Raw genomic sequence first — 24,114 nt, 5'->3', positions numbered from 1 at the left:
CAAGCCACAATTTCTCCACAGTGTTCCAGGAGCCAGTTTTGAACATGATACCACCACACAGCATGATACTTGTCCTACTGTGAGCATTCTGCTTGTCCTAAGCATGCCACTACAGCCTGCAGGGTCTTCAGACTTGTCTCTCGCCAAGCACATCTGGGACATCAATGCTCAGGAATTGCAAATGGAGCTATTGGCAGCCGATCTATTGATTTGTGTGTCTATGTGCAGAGTGGCAGAACATTCCTCAACCATTAATAACCTCATTTATAGAATGCCAAAATTCCTATGCATGGCGCTCATACTCTACACTGAATAAATACAAATGTTGTTGTTCATATACAGTGGGGCAAAAAAGTATTTAGTCAGTCAGCAATAGTGCAAGTTCCACCACTTAAAAAGATGAGAGGCGTCTGTAATTTACATCATAGGTAGACCTCAACTATGGGAGACAAACTGAGAAAAAAAAATACAGAAAATCACATTGTCTGTTTTTTTATCATTTTATTTGCATATTATGGTGGAAAATAAGTATTTGGTCAGAAACAAACAATCAAGATTTCTGGCTCTCACAGACCTGTAACTTCTTCTTTAAGAGTCTCCTCTTTCCTCCACTCATTACCTGTAGTAATGGCACCTGTTTAAACTTGTTATCAGTATATAAAGACACCTGTGCACACCCTCAAACAGTCTGACTCCAAACTCCACTATGGTGAAGACCAAAGAGCTGTCAAAGGACACCAGAAACAAAATTGTAGCCCTGCACCAGGCTGGGAAGACTGAATCTGCAATAGCCAACCAGCTTGGAGTGAAGAAATCAACAGTGGGAGCAATAATTAGAAAATGGAAGACATTCAAGACCACTGATAATCTCCCTCGATCTGGGGCTCCACGCAAAATCCCACCCCGTGGGGTCAGAATGATCACAAGAACGGTGAGCAAAAATCCCAGAACCACGCGGGGGGACCTAGTGAATGAACTGCAGAGAGCTGGGACCAATGTAACAAGGCCTACCATAAGTAACACACTACGCCACCATGGACTCAGATCCTGCAGTGCCAGACGTGTCCCACTGCTTAAGCCAGTACATGTCCGGACCCGTCTGAAGTTTGCTAGAGAGCATTTGGATGATCCAGAGGAGTTTTGGGAGAATGTCCTATGGTCTGATGAAACCAAACTGGAACTGTTTGGTAGAAACACAACTTGTCGTGTTTGGAGGAAAAAGAATACTGAGTTGCATCCATCAAACACCATACCTACTGTAAAGCATGGTGGTGGCAACATCATGCTTTGGGGCTGTTTCTCTGCAAAGGGGCCAGGACGACTGATCCGGGTACATGAAAGAATGAATGGGGCCATGTATCGTGAGATTTTGAGTGCAAACCTCCTTCCATCAGCAAGGGCATTGAAGATGAAACGTGGCTGGGTCTTTCAACATGACAATGATCCAAAGGACACCGCTAGGGCAACGAAGGAGTGGCTTCGTAAGAAGCATTTCAAGGTCCTGGAGTGGCCTAGCCAGTCTCCAGATCTCAACCCTATAGAAAACCTTTGGAGGGAGTTGAAAGTCTGTGTTGCCAAGCGAAAAGCCAAAAACATCACTGCTCTAGAGGAGATCTGCATGGAGGAATGGGCCAACATACCAACAACAGTGTGTGGCAACCTTGTGAAGACTTACAGAAAACGTTTGACCTCTGTCATTGCCAACAAAGGATATATTACAAAGTATTGAGATGAAATTTTGTTTCTGACCAAATACTTATTTTCCACCATAATATGCAAATAAAATGATAAAAAAAACAGACAATGTGATTTTCTGGATTTTTTTTTCTCAGTTTGTCTCCCATAGTTGAGGTCTACCTATGATGTAAATTACAGACGCCTCTCATATTTTTAAGTGGTGGAATTTGCACTATTGCTGACTGACTAAATACTTTTTTGCCCCACTGTATATATATATATATATATATATATATATATATATATATATATATATATATATATATACAGTATACTGCTTTAGATAAGATATAGAAAAATTAAGGAAACCATTAAATCCTATATCAGATCTCGATTAATGAAAGATTCAAGTTGAAACTCTTTTCTGCTATAAATTAAGTAATTTGCACAAAAGGACATAAACGACCAATGGAAACAGCTATCATGAACCAATTGAGGGGTGGATCCCAACCCAAAAATCAAAGAAAAAAATTGAAATCACAGACTAATCCAATTTGCTTGAATTTCATCATGGCAGCTTATAATGTGACTGATGATGACTAATGTGATGATCCCCACGTGCGTTTAGACAGTCCACACAGCATCTGAGCTTGCTCCAGATGAGATGGTTGGTAATGGTCATCTCTCAATCCTGGATCAGGGCATCGATGAGCTTATGGACAGTTTCTAGTGCTACTTGATAGCATCGGATGCATTAATGCATAATGTTCCAGTGGTTCTCATTTGGATTCAGCTTTGGAAGTGTGAGGGCCAGTCAATGGCACTGATGCCTTTGTCATCCATGAACTGCCAACAAACTCTGGTCACTTGAGGCAGGGCATTAAGATATCCCTGAAAAAAAAAGGACTAAAAAATCAATAAAAACATAACTGAAAGAGAGAAAAACCAGCTATACTTCCAATACCATGTTAGGACACAAGTGCGCAAACAGAATGCAACAGATCCCCCATGCTAAAGGCGGGGCAGCGCAGGTACAAAATACTGAAAACCACTTACCAACCCACGAAACATCCGTGGGGTGGCTGCCTAGTATTCTAATTGCACTCAGCCTTGCATAGGGCATCATTCTGACCACTGCTGTTATGATCCTGGTGGTAGGATCTCAAACTGACCTGACAAATATACCCTGAGTATATAGGACAAGTTCTGGGGATGTGGAAGCTATACTGACCGCAATCCTGATCCTATCCAAACACACTAAAGGCAGCTGTGGAACGTTACCTGAAAACCTAGACGTCTCGTCACAGCCTGAGAAACTGACTACCCCTAGAGAGAAAGCAAAGACCTCACTTGCCTCAGAGAAATGTACTCCAAAGTTTTAGATAGCCCCCCCACAAATAATAACGGTGAGTCAAGGGGAAATACAAACGTAGAGATGAAACAGATTTAGCAAATGAGGCCCGCTAATACTAGATAGGCAGAAAATAGATAGGTGTCTGTGCAGTCAGTACAAAAACTATCAAAAGTAAACCACGCAGAGAATACAAGAACCCCCACACCGACTCACGCTGTGAGGGGCGCACTCTGCACCCCAGAACTAACCAGCAAGCAAAAAATCACATAAAAGCAAGCTGGGCTGAACTCATAATATAATGATAAACGTTTTCAAGGAAATAATGAGAAACTGAACAAGCAAACTTAGCTTCTCATAGCAGGAGACTGGTCACAAGGAATATTCAGGAGAGCACAGGATCAGGACTGAATACACCGACAGCAGGCGACAAATAAAGGTCCAGGTGAGTTAAATAGGCCCAGCCTAGCAGGAGATGAAACAGCTGAGCCCAGCCAAGACCAGCCATATCGCTAAAGGCCACCAGAGGGAGCCCAAGACCAAACTCACACAGTACCACTCATGACCACAGGAAGGAGCCCGAGAACGGAAATCACAACAGTACCCCCCCTTGAGGAGGGGTCACCGAACCCTCAACAGAGCTCCCAGGCCGATCAGGACGAGCCAAATGAAAGGCACGAACCAAATCGGCCGCATGGACATCGGAGGCGACAACCCAGGAATTATCCTCCTGACCATAACCCTTCAATTTCACTAGGTACTGAAGCCTCCGTCTCGAAATACGAGAATCCAAGATCTTCTCCACCACATATTCCAACTCCCCCTCGACCAAGACCGGAGCAGGAGGATCAACAGAAGGGACCACAGGCACCACATATCTCCGCAACAATGACCTATGGAACTCATTATGAATGGCAAACGATGTTGGGAGGTCCAAACGGAAACCTTCATCGGACATAACGAGAAGACAACCATACCAAATCTCCCACACGAAGTCGGGGACCCACACAGCGACGGCGGTTAGCAAAGCGCTGAGCCTTCTCTTGGGACAAAGTCAAATTGTCCACCACATGGTTCCAAATCTGCTGCAACCTATCCACAACAGAATCCACCCCAGGACAGTCAGAAGACTCAACCTGACCCAAGGAGAAACGAGGATGAAAACCAGAACTGCAAAAGAAAGGTGAAACCAAAGTAGCAGAACTAGCCCGATTATTGAGGGCGAACTCAGCCAATGGCAAAAAGGTCACCCAATCATCCTGGTCAGCAGAAACAAAACATCTCAAATAAGTTTCCAAGGTCTGATTAGTTCATTCGGTTTGACCATTCGTCTGAGGATGGAAGGCTGACAAAAAAGACAATTCAATGCCCATCTTAGCACAAAAGGATCGCCAAAATCTGGACACAAACTGGGATCCTCTGTCGGACACAATGTTCTCCGGAATACCATGTAAACGAACCACATTCTGAAAAAACAATGGCACCAAATCGGAGGAGGAAGGCAACTTAGGCAAGGGTACCAAATGGACCATTTTGGAAAAACGATCACAAACCACCCAGATGACAGACATCTTCTGAGAGACAGGAAGATCCAAAATAAAATCCATGGAAATATGCGTCCAAGGCCTCTTCGGGACAGGCAAAGGCAAAAGCAATCCACTGGCACAAGAACACGAAGGCTTGGCCCGAGCACAAATCCCACAGGACTGCACAAAGGAACGCACATCCCGCGACAAGGAAGGCCACCAAAAGGATCTCGCCACCAAATCCTTGGTACCAAAAATCCCAGGATGACCCGCCAACACCGAAGAATGAACCTCGGAAATAACTCTACTGGTCCATCTGTCTGGAACAAACAGTCTCTCTGGTGGACAACGGTCAGGTCTATTGGCCTGAAACTCCTGCAACACCCGTCGCAGATCAGGAGAGATAGCAGACAAAATCACCCCCTCTTTGAGAACACCAGTCGGTTCAGAAACTCCCGGGGAGTCAGGTACAAAACTCCTAGAAAGGGCATCAGCCTTCACGTTCTTCGAACCCGGAAGATATGAAACCACGAAATTGAAACGAGAGAAAAACAGCGACCATCGAGCCTGTCTCGGATTCAACCGTTTGGCAGACTCGAGATAAGTCTAATTCTTGTGATCCGTCAAGACCACCACACGATGCTTGGCTCCCTCAAGCCAATGTCGCCACTCCTCAAATGCCCACTTCGTTGCCAACAACTCTCGATTACCAACATCATAATTCTGCTTGGCAGGCGAAAACTTTCTTGAAAAGAAAGCACATGGTCTCATCACAGAGCCATCAGAGCTTCTCTGCAACAAAACAGCCCCTGCTCCAATCTCTGAAGCATCAACCTCGACCTGAAAGGGAAGAGAGACATCGGGCTGGCGCAAGACAGGAGCCGAAGAAAACCGACGTTTCAACTCCAGAAAGGCCTCCACGGCCGCAGGAGACCAATTCGTCACATCAGAACCCTTCTTGGTCAAATCCGTCAAAGGCTTCACCACACTAGAAAAATTAGTGATGAAGCGACGGTAAAAATTAGCAAAACCCAAGAACTTCTGAAGACTCTTCACAGATGTAGGTTGAGTCCAGTCATGAATAGCCTGGACCTTGACTGGATCCATCTCGATAGTAGAAGGAGAAAAAATAAAGCCCAAAAAGGAAACCTTCTGGACTCCGAAGAGACATTTAGAGCCCTTCACAAACAAGGCATTGGCACGCAGGACCTGAAATACCATCCTGACCTGCTTCACATGAGACTCCCAATCATCAGAAAAGACCAAAATATCATCCAGGTACACAATCATAAATCTATCCAGGTACTCTCGGATGATATCGTGCATGAAGGACTGAAACACAGAGGGGGCATTAGAAAGCCCAAAAGGCATCACCAAGTACTCAAAATGGCCTTCGGGCGTATTAAATGCTGTTTTCCATTCATCGCCCTGCTTTATGCGCACAAGATTATACGCTCCACGAAGATCTATCTTGGTGAACCAACTGGCCCCCCTAATCCAGTCAAACAGATCGGACAACAGTGGCAAGGGATACTGAAATTTGACCGTGATGTTACTTAGAAGGCGATAATCTATACAGGGTCTCAGAGAACCATCCTTCTTGGCCACAAAAAAGAACCCCGCACCCAAAGGGGACGAGGACGGGCGAATATGTCCCTTCTCCAAGGACTCCTTTATATAACTCCACATAGCGGTATGTTCTGGTACAGACAAATTAAAAAGTCGTCCCTTAGGGAACTTACTACCAGGAATCAGATTTATGGCACAATCACAATCCCTATGAGGAGGTAGGGCACTGGATTTGGGCTCATCAAATACATCCTGTAGTCCGACAAAAATTCAGGGACTTCAGAAGGAGTAGAAGAAGCAATTGACACCAAAGGAGCATCGCCATGAATCCCCTGGCACCCCCAACTTGACACAGATATTGCTTTCCAATCCAGGACTGGATTATGAGCCTGCAGCCATGGCAGACCCAACACGACAACATCATGCAAATTATGTAGCACCAGAAAGCGAATTACCTCCTGATGTACAGGAGCCATGCACATGGTCAATTGAGTCCAGTACTGAGGTTTATTCTTGGCCAATGGTGTAGCATTAATGCCCTTTAGCGGAATAGGGAATTGTAAAGGCTCCAAGATAAAACCACAGCGCCTGGCAAATGACAAATCCATCAAATTCAGGGCAGCACCTGAATCCACAAAAGCCATAACTGGGTAGGATGACAGAGAGCAAATCAAAGTAACAGACAAAATGAATTTAGGTTGTACAGTACCAATGGCGACAAACTTGGCAACCCTTTTTGTGCGCTTAGAGCATGCTGAGATAACATGAGCAGAATCACCACAGTAAAAGCACAACCCCTTCTGACGTCTGTGGTTTTGCCGTTCAACTCTGGTCAGAATCCTGTCACATTGCATAGGCTCAGGTTTCTGCTCAGAAAATACCGCCAGAGGGTGCACAGGTTTGCACTCCTGCAAACGCCGATCAATCTGAATGGCCAAAGACATTGACTCATTCAGACCCGCCGGCGTGGGGAACCCCACCATAACATCTTTAAGGGCTTCAGAAAGACCCTTTCTGAAAATCGCCGCCAGAGCGCACTCATTCCACTGAGTGAGCACTGACCACTTCCTAAACTTCTGACAATAAACCTCTGCTTCATCCCGACCCTGAGAGAGAGCCAGCAAAACCTTCTCTGCTTGGTCTACCAGATTTGGTTCCTCATAAAGCACTCCAAGCGCCAGAAAAAACGCATCAACATTTAGCAGTGCAGGATCTCCTGGCGCCAAAGAGAATGCCCAATCTTGAGGGTCACCCCGCAACAAAGAAATAACAATTTTGACTTGCTGAACAGAGTCGCCAGATGAGCGAGGTCTCAGAGAAAGAAATAACTTACAATAATTCTTAAAGTTTAAAAACCTAGATCTATCTCCAAAGAACAGCTCAGGAATAGGTATTTTAGGCTCTGACATAGGACTGCGGATTACATAATCCTGAATGCCCTGTACCCTTGCAGTGAGATGATCCACACTAGAAGACAGACTCTGAATGTCCATATTAGTAGCTGCATACAGAACCACCCAGAGATTAAGGGGAGGAGAGAGGCAAAACACAGTGCAGAGGAAAAAAAAAAATGACCTTAAGATTTCTCTTCTCCCTCTTTAGCTGCATTAACACTTTCGGGCCTGCTGTACTGTTATGATCCTGGTGGTAGGATCTCAAACTGACCTGACAAATATACCCTGAGTATATAGGACAAGTTCTGGGGATGTGGAAGCTATACTGACCGCAATCCTGATCCTATCCAAACACACTAAAGGCAGCTGTGGAACGTTACCTGAAAACCTAGACGTCTCGTCACAGCCTGAGAAACTGACTACCCCTAGAGAGAAAGCAAAGACCTCACTTGCCTCAGAGAAATGTACCCCAAAGTTTTAGATAGCCCCCTACAAATAATAACGGTGAGTCAAGGGGAAACACAAACGTAGAGATGAAACAGATTTAGCAAATGAGGCCCGCTAATACTAGATAGGCAGAAAATAGATAGGTGTCTGTGCGGTCAGTACAAAAACTATCAAAAGTAAACCACGCAGAGAATACAAGAACCCCCACACCGACTCACGCTGTGAGGGGCGCACTCTGCACCCCAGAACTAACCAGCAAGCAAAAAATCACATAAAAGCAAGCTGGGCTGAACTCATAATATAATGAGAAACGTTTTCAAGGAAATAATGAGAAACTGAACAAGCAAACTTAGCTTCTTATAGCAGGAGACTGGTCACAAGGAATATTCAGGAGAGCACAGGATCAGGACTGAATACACCGACAGCAGGCGACAAATAAAGGTCCAGGTGAGTTAAATAGGCCCAGCCTAGCAGGAGATGAAACAGCTGAGCCCAGCCAAGACCAGCCATATCGCTAAAGGCCACCAGAGGGAGCCCAAGACCAAACTCACGCAGTACCACTCATGACCACAGGAGGGAGCTCGAGAACGGAATTCACAACACACTGCGTGAGATGCACCTCTATCCGTATAGCAGCCTGTTACCAACACCCAGACTATTACGTTAGGCGGGCTGCCAATACCATATGTGCACCCACAGGCCAGACACCACACATTATCCGATCACCACTGCAGGTACCCAGACTGCACCCTGCATGTAAAACGTGCAAAAAAGATGCATATAATACATGAGGTAGTGGTCAGTATTTTGAGCAAAATGTACCCGCATATAACCCATGTGAAGTGTCCTCATTGTCTTGCAAGTACTTACACTAAATTCAAAAACAAACTCATTAACAATTCACTGAAAAAAGGGCAGCAGTCAGGAGGTTTGTAAGGTTGTGTGACCCTGCAAGGATATTCTTCCCAAGACCATCAATGACAAAATGGTCATGCTGGATTACCACCGAGCAAGGTAAAGATAATCATGCTGTCTCCAGACTAACAGTTTGGTCAGGAAAATGCATGAATGACTTTCTATGTCACTGTCTGGCCCTCATTGTGTAGTGTATGGATATCTGCTCCATTTTCTTGAGACTGTGCCGAATGACACAACAAACTGTTAGGGCTGGCGGAACACACCGAATAAATATAAAGATAGTAATAAGGTGCGTTCGCAGCCCGGGGTCCACCATGCAGAGATGGAACCTGCTGCTAGGTAATGGCGGCACTATATGTCGGTGCTACGCCTGAATAAACACGGGTTCTGTCACCCGGTATGAACAGATGCGAACTCTGTTGCTTCACAGAGTCGCAAGGAAACAAAGGAAACTCTGTGCCCTGTTAGCAGTCACAGGGTGCAGCAGATGGATGCTAGTGGGATCCCTGAAATTCACCCCCACTATGCTGGTGATTGATCTTGCTCTGACCCTCGGTGGCTTTTGAGCCCGCGCCTGAGGACGCCCTGAGTCAGATGCTGAGATCAAGTGGGAGTTCCAATCCTACACTGACCGGTTGTCAGGACTAATTAAAGAGGTACCACACAGAGTGCGTACAGCGCCGCTCTGGCGGACGCCACTAACCACCCAAACTAGGGCTAGGAAAGCGAACTAATCACGCACGGTGCCGCACTGGCGGTCGCTGCTGGTTTTATCCAGTAAGGATCGTGCTCTTGTGTTAAGGATAGCACTGTCAGGCGCTAGGTAGCTCCACCATTCGAGAGCAGTCAACAACACTAGGAATGCGTATAATTTAGGAGCATTCACCAGAACAGGCATGGGTAAATGAGTAAATGGGATGGTCTGGTGTGTTATCTGTGAGGGCAGTGTCGACCCATTCACCACTCTTACGGTCACTGGTTTGGCGAGCATCACCAGGGGTATTGCGTGCCATTGGGTGAAGGCAGAAGACATGAAGTTGCCCTCCGCCCCGGGAATCCACGCAAAGCTCTACCGTATTAGTGGATAGGCCTATAGTAATTGTCCCCTTGAGGGACAGTTTGAAGGAAAACGTCGCCGTGTCTAGTGTAACTCCTCCTACAACCACTAGACGCTGACGTTTTCCTGACCGCTGGGGACATTTCCTAGCATAATGTCCAGACTGCTGGCATATGGGACAGACCTTGGGTGCACGAGCGGTCCGGATCTTAGACACCGCCCTTGACACCTCCATGGCCTCATGTGGCTCGGATGCCTGGACCGGAGACTCCAGAGGTTTGGTAAAGGTGGGAACCAGGCAAAACCTCTGCCTACACTGGGCTCGCTCCAACCTTCGCTCATTAAAACGAAGGTCGATGCTGGTAGATATAGCTATTAGCTCCTCCAGTGTGGCAGGAATCTCCCTAGTGGCCAAGGGGTCCTTCACATGGTCAGCCAGTCCCCTCCAGAACACTGGGATAAGGACTTTATCTGGCCACTCTAGTTCAGATGCCAATGTCCGGAAGTGGATAGCAAAATGGCTGACCATGAACGAACCATGTATCAATGCCAGCAGTTGGAGCGCCGTATCATGGGTGACACGAGGTCCCATAAAGACCTGTTTCAGAGAGTCCAAGAACCGCGGAGCACTCTGCACCACATGATTGTCATGCTCCCACAGCGGCGTTGCCCATTCCAACGCCCTGTCCGACAGAAGGGATATAATAAATCCCACCTTAGCCCGCTCCGTGGGAAAATGTGCAGCCAGGAGCTCAAGATGTATGGCACACTGGCTCACGAATCCCCGACACAGCTTACTGTCACCAGCAAACTTATCTGGTAACGGGAGACGGGATAATATTGGAGCAGGGGTGGCAGTGGACAAACTGGCTGCAGCTACGCTAGCAGCCTGAACAGCGATTGTGGTAAGATCCACGACCGAGGTTGTGCGCTCGAGAGCCGCCAACCTACCCTCCAGCTGCTGGATGTACCGCTGCAGTCACTGATCGTCTGCCATTACTAGCCAGACCCTGGCGCTAGTATAATGTTAGGGCTGGTGGAACGCACCGAATAAATATAAAGATAGTAATAAGGTGAGTTCGCAGCCCAGGGTCCACAGTGCAGAGATGGAACCTGCTGCTAGGTAATGGTGGCACTATATGGCGGTACTATGCCAGAATAAACACGGGTTCCTTCACCCGGTATGAACAGATGCGAACTCTGTTGCTTCACAGAGTAGCAAGGAAACAAAGGAAACGCTGTGCCCTGTTAGTAGTCACAGGGTGCAGCAGATGGACACTAGTGGGATCCCTGAAATTCACCCCCACTATGCTGGTGATTGATCTTGCTCTGACCCTCGGTAGCTTTTGAGCCCGCGCCTGAGGACACCCTGAGATCAAGCGGGAGTTCCCACCCTACACTGACCAGTTGTCAGGACTAATTAAAGATGTACAGCACAGAGTGCGTACAGCGCCGCTCTGGCGGACGCCACTAACCACCCTAACTAGGGTTAGGAAAGCGCACTAATTGCGCATGGCGCCGCACTGGCGGTCGCTGCTGGTTTGACGCAGTAAGGATTGTGGTCTTTTGTTAAGGATAGCACTGTCAGGTGCTAGGCAGCTCCACCATTCGCGAGCAGTCAAAAACACTAGGAATGGGTATGATTTTGGAGCATTCACTAGAACAGGCACACATCCACACACACACACACGATAACAGGTTTATACTAGCGCATGGCCGAGCGGCCATGCAAACCTTTTATAGCTGTAGCACTCTGGGACCCTTCTAATGGTCCAATTGGAGCCACCACAGGACCTGAGCATGTGACCCCCGACCTCCAATGAGAGGTCGTCCCTTGGGCATGCTCAGTAGAGGAAAAACAGGACTTAGGCCCAGGAGCGTCTGCTCGCCGCAGATCAGTGCTAGTTACAATGGCTGAGCCTGGAAGGGCAGCAGTAACCAAGCGCACAGTATCTGCCTGAGTCAGACGCTGGGACCAGCGTCTCTGCTGAGCAGGCTCCACTGCAGCTGGAGAAGAATGGGATACTGCAGCGGAGGTGGTTCGAGATTCCCCCTGTGCAGCGCGGGAACTCAACACCTAACACAAACCTTTTTTCATCAGCATGTATAGACATGACTGTAAAATAGGCAGCATTAAAATAAATTACACAAAAAAACAAACTGTGCCTAATGCTTAACTGGTGATGCTTCTTTTCCATGTCTTAAGTGTGTATATATTATATATATTTATTCAGCATGGAGTATGAGCCCCTTAGACAGAAATAAACGCTCTTATTATACAGTAATAATCGTCTAAGGTGAGGAATGTTCTTCCACTATGAATGCTTGTGGGCAGGCAAGTCATGAATATCTGCTGCTGGAATGAAGAATAGACAGTTCTTGTCATCATACATTATGCCGCCTCACACTATAATCCCAGGAGTAAGACTGGTGTGATATTCCCTCATAAAGGCCTCTTCTTGGCCCTGGTGGTCTCCAGACCAATCTTTGGTTATCTTTGCATCCACGATAAAAGCGGGACTTAAGAGGATAATGCTCCATTCCATCCCCCAATGCTGTCTTTTTCTGTACCATGATAACCTTTGAGAGAAGTGGCAAAACACTAGTGCATGCCCTTATCATCTCCCGCCTTGACTACTGCAACCTCCTACTCTCTGGCCTCCCCTCTAGCACTCTGGCACCACTCCAATCCATCCTACACTCTGCTGCCCGACTAATCTACCTGTCTCCCCACTATTCCCCAGCCTCTCCCCTATGCCAAGCCCTTCACTGGCTTTCTATCGCCCAGAGACTCCAGTTCAAAAACCCTTACAATGATATAGAAAGCCATCCACAGCCTGTCTCCTCCATACATCTGTGACATGGTCTCCCGGTACTTACCCACACGCAACCTCCGATCCTCCCAAGATCGCCTTCTCTACTCCCCTCTTATATCTTCTTCCCACAACCGCATCCAAGGCTTCTCTCGTGCTTCTCCCATACTCTGGAACTTTCTACCCCAACACATCAGACTCTCGCCTACCATTAAAACCTTCAAAAAGAACCTGAAGACTCACCTCTATTTGCCCCCTTTTTCACATGTAAAGCGCCATGGAATAAATGGCGCTATAAAAATGTATAATAATAATAATATGGTAACTGGAACATCTGTAGCTAAATGTCTATCTTGTAGCTCAATGTCATGCAAACGCCTTGTGATGGTTTATGTAGACCCTGTTTTATGGTTTAGGCTTGATATGATACATCTAATTTCACTTGAAGTAAAGAATCGATCAGTCATGGAAACAGTGGTGCTGCCATTTCACAAAGTATTCCAGAAGCCGATTTTTAACACGACAACGCTGCATTTTTCTCGTGCTACTAATTAACATGCTACCAGGTCAGCAGCTTTCCAGACTTGTCTCCCATGTAGCAATTCAGCATTCAGTGCAGCAACATTTCTCAGACAACCATAATAACCTCACTGATAGTATACCAAGTCCTGTGTGCGTGCGTGCGTGCGTGCGTGCGTGCGTGTGTGTATTTCTCGTGCAAGGAACTCATTCTTGATACTGAATACATTGAGATGTGTTGAAAGTTTTGTTTCCATGTTTTCATCATTTGCATATCATTAATATTTATTGATATTGGTATTGCCATTTCCATAATTTCACAACTTTTAATTCTTGATGTCAAAATGTCACTGTTGAGAAGCATATGTGTGTATCTTAGCAATGAGAAAGCTCATCGATTATAGAGGGAGGAACTTCAGTAATATTTATGGACAGCTTGGGGCACATTTTTGTACGTTTTGATTAAAAAACATTTTTGCAGTAAAGTCTCATTAAAGCATTTGGCTTGCAAAGAATCTAAGTAGTACAGTCCATAGTAGACTGCAGTAGGATTTCAAACCCCGTATCACTTTTCTCCAGAGTTATTTTCTTAGCTGATTAACAACCAATACTCATTGCAGGCTTGGATTTCATTTTCTAACATTAAGGGAACCTGTCAGCAGGATTGTGCTCAGTGACCCACATTGTCAAGTTGCCGCAGCATGATCACATTTATAATATGTATTTAATTATTTGATGGTGTACATTAATTCCTAAAAAAATAAAAATCAGTCTGAAAATGGCGCCGGCTGCGCCTGCGCAGTAGCAGCTGTCGGCGATCCGATAGCTGCTTCTGCGCAGATGCTGGCAGTCCCATCTTGGAGGAGGCAATATTTTTTCTCTAGCAAGATAGCGCCGTTGGTATCTGCACAGTAGCAGCTATCTGATCGCCATTAGCTGCTACTGCGCAGGAGCGGTCGGCGCCATTTTCAGACTGATTTTTTTTTTAGGAATTAATGAATATCATTAACTCAAAACGCTGCTGACCTGACACTCTCTGTAGGTTACTGTGCACAATCCTGCTGACAGCCTCCCTTTAAGACTGTCCAAAATGTACAAAATCATCACATTTATTAAGAGTTGGTGCATTTTAATCCAACAATCTGACGTATGAAACGCCAGTTTAATAAATGTGCTCCTTTGGTTTGTATAAACAATCAAATCCCTACCATAAATCTTCCAAATAACATAAATTACTGTTTCACAATTCAATGCCTAATGTTTAAAACATGAGAGAAAACGAGCGTAAATGTAAAAATTATAGTGTTACAGAACATTTAAGCTGTATGTTAGTTTTTAGACATTTCCTTTTAATGTTGTTATATCTTTTAATCTAAAGAAATTAGACTTCACTTCCAAACACTGTGATAGCCGTACTATATACTCCATAGCAATTCAGTATTACTCTGTAAGAAATATACGAATAAGAATGTAATTTCCTGCTGCATTTAAAGAAGCACTCCTCCTCCCATCAAACTTTTTATCCTCTTAATATATTATTATTATTATATTATATGGCACTGTGTAGTTACACTTGCTCATTTTGTACTTCTACCTTGTTAATTCATCTCTTTTCCATTAGGTCCATGACATCGTGTGATTAAAAATAGACCAGCTGAATCCTTCTAAGCTCTATGTAGAAACAGGAAGTCTCTTTTCCCGGTATAAGTCATCATTAGAACTACAATTCTACTCACTAGCAGGGGTAGGCGTGGAGCAGCTGGGTCAGAAGTTGAGAGGGTGGAGCTGAGCTTCCAGGGACTTTACAGTGATGCATGGAAAAGAGACTTCCTGTTTCTACATAGAGCTTAAGAGGATTCAGCTAGTCAGTTTTTAATCACGTGATGTCATAGACCTAATGGAAAACAGAAGAATTAGCTGGGCAGAAGGGTAAAATGAGCAATTGTAAGTACACATTGCTGTGTGATATGATGATTTCAATATGTTAAGATGATAAAAAACTTTGAGAGGAATGCTTCTTTAGTGAGTGTTCCTCAATATTAGCAACAATTTCCATTTGTACCTTTGATGTTGCCCTAACTTTATATAAAACACGACCATTAAGTAGAATCAGGTTGTAACGAAATCGAGAAATGACAAACCCAATGTAGAAGACATCATGCTGGCCTTCTCAGGCTCCGCGCCGTTCTGTACTGCAGTGTGTTTCATGCATGCATTACCAGGTGATAACTTTTCCGTTTACTTTTTGTTTAAACTGTTGTGTATTAAACAAGTCGTGTTCTATTTTATGTTGGATTTGTATTTTATGTTTGATATTGTGTTTTTGTCTGGACCTATTGCTTTTGCCTTTCACCCAGAACACTTTGGACAGCATGCAGGTATTTGAAACGTGTATTTGTACCTACGCCTCCTCATCTGCCCTTGTGCATGTCTCCTGTTGTTGAATCATTCTTATAACGCATGCAGCCAGAATGGGCTCTAGGAGAGGACATCATGTGGCTAATTGACTCCCTGCGCCATGTGCATTGTTTCAATAAATGCCTTTATGCCAATATTGGTTATTCTGGCATTGATGGCTCTCCACTAACTGCACTATCTTCTTTTCTATAAACTTACAGAACCAGTAGTACTATAACTGGTGCTTAATTCCAGTTTCCCAGCTTGACCCATTATAACAGGTTTGTGTCATCGCTCTTCACAGCACTGAGCATGCGTTTTGCATGGTCTTTAATCATAAAAAAGCTGAAGGACACAACTTCTTGGTTACATGTGCATGCTGCCATGGCTGGATGCTGAACAGATGCTGAGATCCTGCTTAGTAATGGTTTGTTGGTGGAGATTATTTGCCTTTACCACGCTGTCAACTCTCCACTTTAACATTTGCAAAAGGGCAACGCTTACTATTTAGGTCTCAGTCCCTGAGCATTATTTTGTTGGCTGTTTATTACAATACATTGGAGATGGAGCACGGCTCGTTGTAACCTTTAACCACTGGTTATCGCTCCTGCCCTTAACAGGACTGCAACCCGTGCAGAGCAGAAACACGTATCATCCCAAATGAACCCTTCTGTGCAGAACTGAATGACTACTTTTGTTTGGCTAAATGTAGCCAATCTTACAGTATCCGAGTAGGTCACATTATTTCAATCTCCATTTTTTTCATATTTATTCTCTTCTGGCTTTAATTGTGTTCCACTGTTTTTACATTTATGAAAAAAATCAACTTTTATTAAAAAAAAAAAAAAAAGTTGTAAGAATGGTTCAACAACTCCTGTTATTATTTGCTTGAATTCAGATCACCTAGTGTTGCCCCCATGTGTGGCAAATCGCATCACAAGAACCATGCAGTGAAAACCGTGCTCAGTATTACAGTGCGTTGTCACAGATGCGCGTCACTTGTCCTAGCCATAGGTGATACCCGCAGTGCAATATATGGCATTTACTGTAATATTTGCTGCGGGCTTGGCTGCACAGCTTTCTGGCACTTTTACAGATTTGATCCATAGCGAGTATATAACATACGGAGTTTCAAACAGACCAATGTGCCACTTCTGCTGATGGCCGCTGATTCTTCTACTATTCAGATTCCTTACAAAAGTGCTGCGTTCTGTGTAATTAAGAGGAGCCAATAATGCAATATTATTCATATATATTAACCTTGTAAAATACATCTGTGAGAAACAGGCTATGTGCAATTGTTATTTTACTCATAGCAAGATCATCTCTCACCTTGTAAAGGGAACCTGTCACCATAAAATGCTATTAACCTGCAGATATGGGGTTAATTTGTAGGTTAATAGCATTACTAACCCGCCCCTTGCCTGCCCTTAGCTGAACGCTGTGGGGAGAAAATTAACTTTATTTTCCACAGTTGTTCAGTCACGGGGCAGTGCTGGCAGGGGTTCAGTCACCGCGCCCCCAACTCTGACTGACGGTCGCTCTACATTGGGGCCAGCTGTCAGTCAGTGCCTGGGGCACGGTTACAGCCGCCCCTCTGTCTTCTCAGAGCTGTGACTGAACCCGCGCTGGCACCACCCCGGTGACTTAAACCGGAACGCTGCCTGGGGAAATAAACTTAATTTTCTCCCCACAGCATTCTGCTAAATGTGGGCACCAGGCTAATTAGTAACACTATTAACTTGCAGATTAACCCAATACCTGCAGGTTAATGGCATTTTTTTTCTGGTGATGGGTTCCCTTTAATGCAGTATGATAAACGACAGAACAAATATTAATAGACGATTAATCTTAATTCAGAAATCTAAAGCAGGTAAATTACTACTTGTTAAATGGGTCTATGGATAATGTTTCTCCTCCAGGAGGAATAAAGCTTCCTGTCTCTCTCTATTTCTCTCTGAAGGAGCAGCTTTTCCATATCTATTTCCTATGTTATATTGCTTGGCCTATAAGTCTTCATACCCCAGCTAGTGGTCTTCAAAGAAGAGACGTTGCACCCAAGAACTTGCTTCAAGGCCTTTTACGTATACTGCTCTGTACTGATCTGTGGCAGGAACCCTGAAACATCTGTTTTCAGATGGGTCTCTTTTAGTTTTAAGAAAGAGTCATGTGGCAATCATTGTTAAAGAGTCGGACATTAACTAGTAAGGAACCTACCTCTAATAACTGGCACTAAATATCCAGCTCTCTTCCTCCTGGAGGAGAATTACACTTCGTAACCGGTAGACAGTCATGCTGTATAATTTAGAATATAAATAATAAGGTCCAAATTCACATTCCAGGCCTATGAGGGCCAGTGTCAGCACCAGGCACACCCGGACTACAGAGAACACTTTTCTTGTTAGATCCACAAGGTTATCATGTACCACACTTCTCAAGTCAAATGCTTGATAGAAAGGAGGCCAAGAATGATTTCAAGGGACCACATACCACTGCAGCTGACCCTGATGCCTAGCTTATGGATACAATAACCAATAATATGTTTTAGGTCCATTTCTTCTTAACATTTTCTGATGTGGTGACCTGAATTCAAACACCTTCTAGTATTATCTAGAGGTCATAGCAGTCCAGAATGTCTGTGTAGAATAGCTGTTGATTGTATTTGAGGGTCCTTGGTGTTTTGATGTATTTATTGAGTTAATCTTCAATGTCTAGGCATGTCATGTGTAGCTTTCACTTTTTTAATCTTGATTTTCTTTGTGTTAAACCTTATTTTTCAAGATTCTATAGTATTCTAGATAACTGTCTATACAGTCTTTATAACTGTCTTTTACAGTGGTGCTTGACATTAGAAAAAGCTTCTACAGGTTTTGTTTTACTCCTTTTTTTTGCTGGTATCTACTGGAGTATTGCAGCTCAACACTGCTCCCATGAATGCATGTGAGCTGCAATTCCAGACACAACCTATGGACAGGAGTGGCTAAATGCGAACCCTTTTGTAATCTCAAGTACCTTCCTTATGATGTAAATTTTTAGATCTAGTTTTTCCATAATTTATATATACTTAATGTTTGTTTCATCATTATAGATCATTATATTTTTATTAGCAAGAAATCATGAATTAGGTAATTGATTTACCATAACATGCTAACAGTTAATAATGAAAATGTGTTAAAATTTGCACTTAACAACCAAAAGTCTTTATCAATCTTTTCCATATTTTTAAATTTGAAACTTACTTTAGAAAGATTGCTATGACCTAGATTCACACCACTTGATTTAACATTAATTGCAAGTAATCTCCCCATTCAGTATTTTCCCAAGACATTAGTCTTGCAAACATATACCCATTTTCTGTCAGCAATAGACATTCATTTTGGATGTGAGCCGCTAAAATGTATTTACTATTAATTTATTGCAATTTAGGTTACACTTCTGAACAATCCACTCAGTGAGTCTTCTCGAAACATTGAGAAATTTTTAAAATTTGTTCACAGAGCTGTATATTTTTGTAGGCTAAGGTTCGAGAGTTGGAGGAGAAATGCCGAACGCAAAGTGAACAGTTCAATCTCCTTTCTCGGGAGCTGGAAAAGTTCCGCCAACAAGCTGGAAAAATTGACTTGTTGAGCGGCAACGCAGTTTGTAATTCTGATGTACCAGGCTCCCCCAATAAAGCTTTCGCACAATTAATGAATGGAATAGCAACTACCATTGGCAAAGGTAAGTCAGAGAAAAAAAATATGATGAAAATGAGCATTTATTCGGAGTAAACGTTTAATTTGCATAAAAATTAGTTGAGGTTTTAAATTTCAAGCAAAAATTCTCAACACCCAAATTGTGGTAAAAGTACTGCATATACAGTAAGTAGGCTAAGAGCCAGTTATATACACTGGGACCCATTTAGGCAGTGTCAGAATTACATTTTAGAAATCCGAATGTGCAGAAGATCTGGCACCTTACTAATAGATTAGATGATAAATGTATGATTTATCTTTAAAGCTCCATTAATTCCATGGAGCTTTATATTTGAAGATTGTTACATATATATTATATACAAAAAAAAAATTGAACAAATTGTAAGACTAGTAAAGAGGGGAAGAGGACCCTGCCCACACATGCAGGCAATTTACAGCATAATAAGAAAGGAGACCTTAAATTGAGGGGGTGGAACAGCTCCAGTGGTAGTGAGATGGAAGCGTGGTTATTGCAGGCTGTTGGCTTTCCTGAAGAGATGAGTTTTCAGGTTGTGTCTGAGACTGAAGGTCACAAACGTATGAGACAATCAAACTTGTTGAAGTACAAAATTCCAGAGGATGGAGGATGCTTAAAAATAATCTGTGAGACAGTTTTGTGAGGAACGTATGAGAGTAGATGGAGATCTTGGGGGGACTGGAAATTAGGTATGGGAAAGTATAGGGAGATTAGTTTGGTGATGTTTAGAAGATACAGATCCTGGACAGCCTTGTTAGCAGGTTAAAACTGGATTTGCTGGGAAATTGGAAGTCACTGAAAGGATTGCCAACAGATAGAGGTGGAGGAGTAGCAAGGAGATCAGGTTTAATCAGGTAGTGGAGTTATGGATAGCCTGGTGTGGTGCAACAATGTTAATTAGAACGCCATAGAGGAGATGATGAAGGCATTCACTAATATTTTAGGGGACTCAGGTTTGAGAAAAGGGTGAATTATGGAAATATTTTTGAATTGGAAGCATCAGGAAGTGGTAATTGGATGTGTGGGGTGAAAGAGAGGGCAGAGTCTAAGGTTACACGAAGGCATCTGATGTAATACAGGGTAAAGCATGATGTCATTTATTATGATTGGTAGACAGATCAGGTAGGGGGGCTGAGTGAGACGAAAGAAAGATAATGAGCTCTGTTTTCTACACACCGAGTATTAGAAAGCTTGATGAGACAAAAGATTATATGACTGATGATATGACACTCTGCAGTTCTGGATAGCAGAAAAGATGACATCTCTGCCAGACAAGTAAATTTGAATGTCATCAGTATATAGATGGTAGCCATAGACATTGAGTTCTCAGGCAAAAGGTATAGATGGAGATGTGTAGGTGTCTCAGGCTTGAGAGGCACCAACAGATTGAAGGCGGATGAGAAGGTAGTATGTGAATAGGAGACACTAATTGTGCAGTTAGTAAGATATCTTTGATGCCAAAAGAGAGGTTCTGTAGAAGGAAAGAGTGTTCATCTGTGTTGAATGCAGAGCACAGGTCTAATATATGCCTTGTATCTTGTTTGTCATCATGCTGTATGCTTTTCAATATGGATAATAATAAAGTTTAATTTTTTTTTTCATTGAAGTTGGACTGTTGAGGTTTTTGTCTGTTACAAACCGGTAACACCCATTTGTCTATTTATACATTTACAGGAGGAACACAAAGAAAATACATAATGTAGAGTTCTAAGAAATGAAACCTCCCAAATTATTTAATGAAAAATGCAAATATTTGTTAAAACAGACATGTCAGGGGTGCAGACAGACAGCTCCTCTTTAATACTGCATTTCATTTTCTGGTAAATCATATCCATAGAATTGTCCTACATTTATAATCAAACATATCTTACATAGTTTAAAGATTCATGCCAGAAATCCTAACGCTATTAGCCTTCAACTGTCTGTATTATTAGGTTCTCAGTACTACTGGTTTCTGAACCTCACTTAGACTTCTTTGACGCATTTAATCTTTGTCACATTGGCTTGTATGTTTTCTCTCCTGCCAACCTTGTATGGTGCTGGCACATTGTAAGATGAAAGCAGTTAATTTGGAATAGGTTCAAACCCTAAGAAGATCAGATACCCTTCATCTTCTAAGTCCTCCTCGTCTTCAGTATTTGCTTGAGACTCAGAAGCACATTTAACTAATTGTCCTGTGACATTCTTCCCATTATCAGAAGGAGCTTATAACCTTTTTTAACCTTTCCATGTACTAATTTAGATTAATTTGCAATTAGTTAAAGGGGTTCTTTCAAGATGAATCTTCGTGATTCCTGCCTTCTTGGTTGCGTTGGGTGCTACGCTTGTGAAATTGACAGTTTTGACCAGTTGCATGGTCATGTCGCTGATCCAAAATGTGCTCTTTCCCAACTTGATAGGTGTGGGAGTGACGTAGTACAGGTTGTGGAAATCTTGGCCAGTGTGATACCTTTTAAAGTTTATAACTGCTTTGATACTGCACTCGCCAGCAAATATTAATAATTTGGTTTTACTATTCCCTAATATACTTTAATTAAAGAAATGGATGAATCTGCCTGCCCTTCTCTCTCTACCGATTGATTCTACATTCCTATGGCTTTGTGTTCCTCGCTGATGATAAGCTGTACAGATATGGAAAAGGAATGGATCTCATTGTTGCTAACTGTTCGTTCACCTGAAAACTACGGGAATTAGAAAACCATGAAAGCTTATATCTCTCCATAACAACTTGTATAGAATTAACTGATGATTCTTGAGATTGGTGGCTCCAGTTTATGATCGTGATATCAGTAGTTGAGAACATGAAATATTGAGAATTTATTTTGTGAAACAATGCTCAATAAGAGGTTTTATATTAATGCCATCCAAGATAATTGCTAGTTGCTTATGATTGTCCAAAAGATTCTAAATGTGGAAATTTGCTTAGAAAGTGATAGTATTATACTGAATAAACTGATTATACAATAATCCATGGAATTAGCAAACAATTTTATAGCTGTGACAGTGACAGATGATGTGTAATTTATTTGATCCAATCTTACTTTAAAAAATACTGTTCATTATGTGCTGAAATACAATTTTTTATGCAGGTCATGAAAGTCCCGCTGGTAGCAGATCCCTGATTTCTGAGTTTATCCGCCCACTGCAACTTACAGGGGACAAGCCAGAGCAACTGTCTGTTAAACCCACTTTTCTCTCAAGACCCCGGTCTGGCAGCCCAAGGCACAGGTTTGACTCTGACGTGAGTCTGCTCTATTGGTCACAGATATTAATTACGAATGAGCAGTGATTTCTTTTTATCGTCTACATAAGAAACATTACAGAAATGCTTGAATGTATATTTTTCAGATGGATAATGAACAGAATACGAATACCTCAAAGCAAAGATACTCTGGGAAAGTCCACCTTTGTATTGCACGCTATAGGTAAGGATCTATTTGCCACTTACAGCATGGAATTATATCAACAACACAATATATATACAGTGTTTGTACAATGTATTTTCATTAAGACCTTATGAATTGGTGTGGATGTATGGAACAGGCTCCAGAGCTGAGACTGTATTATGCGCCGCAGGTGCTGGCTGTGTGAAACAGCCAGCGCCTGCTTCTACCAGCAGTGATCTAATGTACCACTTAAAAGAAACCTGTCATCAGATTCATGCTGCCTGAACCACACGTAGTAAGAATCAGAAATGTGCTGTACAATTGCAGCAATGGAAATGCTGTGGTGTTTCAGAGTAAACATGCTTTTAAAAGTTGGCCAAATATTATGTGCATCAGCTGAGTAGTCCAATGTGTCCCATTGCTCCAGATGATTGACAGGTATCTTCCTGTTTTTTCCTTTGACCTGTTGGTCAAAAGAATTGAGCCAGCAATCACAGCTGACTAGCCAACTGAGGCACCTAGTGTCCGGGCGGTTTTCAAAGTATTTTTAGCATAGCGTAGCAATCCATTGACACCCTACAATCACTACAAACCTTGTAGATTGTGAGCCCTCGCCGGCAGGGTCCTCACTCCTCCTGTACCAGTTATGACTTGTATTGTTTAAGATTATTGTACTTGTTTTTATTATGTATACCCCTCCTCACATGTAAAGCGCCATGGAATAAATGGCGCTATAACAATAAATAATAATAATAACATAATAATAATACTTTGCGGGAGAAACAATGGACCTTAAAATAAACGCCCAACTGAGAGTAAACCATTTAAATGCTGATTCCAGAGACTGACAATGGCATTTAAAAGGAACCTGACATCAGATTCATACTGTCTGACAAACGGGAAGCCTGAATTAGACATTGGCTGTGCAATTGCAGGTACGTTTTACCCTGAAATGCTATGTCCTAAATATTTAGACATTGCAGACTGCTCAACATGCTTACTGGCATTGTCATGTTGAAAAACAGCTCTTGAGATACTTTGGACAAAAGGCCTTACCACTGGTTCCAGAACTGATCTTTTCTGTTGGGAAAGTAAAAATGGATGTTACATGCCAAACCTAATGCGTCAAATAATGTCTACACAATCCACCAAAAGGCATTTGCACAACATTGGGCTTCCGAGCAGATGTCCACTTGCAGATGTGCCATTGACCTCATGCCACTGCTCCCAAAGGCTATCATGCTACAGAGCAAGACGGCAATGGAAGCTGAAATGAAGGGTTATCCTCTTCGTCATTGGTCAGCAATTGCAAAGGGATCCGCCTGCAGCGGATCTTGATGATTTACGTG

At 43.1% G+C, this 24,114-nt stretch overlaps 1 protein-coding gene across 22 annotated transcripts in view; it reads left to right on the top strand.

Moving 5' to 3' along the window:
• RIMBP2 (RIMS binding protein 2) overlaps positions 1–24,114 on the top strand; it is an 817,544-nt gene that overhangs the window by 595,678 nt on the left and 197,752 nt on the right. For 16 of the 22 annotated variants that reach the window (XR_013223594.1, XM_077293285.1, XM_077293302.1 and 13 more), the window contains 5 exons: positions 15,629–15,649; positions 16,289–16,399; positions 19,184–19,388; positions 22,469–22,620; positions 22,728–22,804. Coding sequence is in view for 21 of the 22 variants with exons in the window: in XM_077293285.1 (XP_077149400.1) it covers positions 15,629–15,649; positions 16,289–16,399; positions 19,184–19,388; positions 22,469–22,620; positions 22,728–22,804 (566 nt within the window). In the remaining variant the exon portion in view is untranslated. The remainder of the gene's footprint in view (positions 1–15,628; positions 15,650–16,288; positions 16,400–19,183; positions 19,389–22,468; positions 22,621–22,727; positions 22,805–24,114) is intronic. The other 6 variants (XM_077293289.1, XM_077293288.1, XM_077293301.1 and 3 more) reach the window with 2 other exon arrangements.

This window comes from Ranitomeya variabilis, chromosome 1, assembly GCF_051348905.1.
Source record: "Ranitomeya variabilis isolate aRanVar5 chromosome 1, aRanVar5.hap1, whole genome shotgun sequence".
NCBI classification, from domain to species: domain Eukaryota; kingdom Metazoa; phylum Chordata; class Amphibia; order Anura; family Dendrobatidae; genus Ranitomeya; species Ranitomeya variabilis.
The sequence above is the reverse complement of the archived record's forward strand: the minus strand, read 5'-3'. Positions and strand labels throughout refer to the sequence as shown.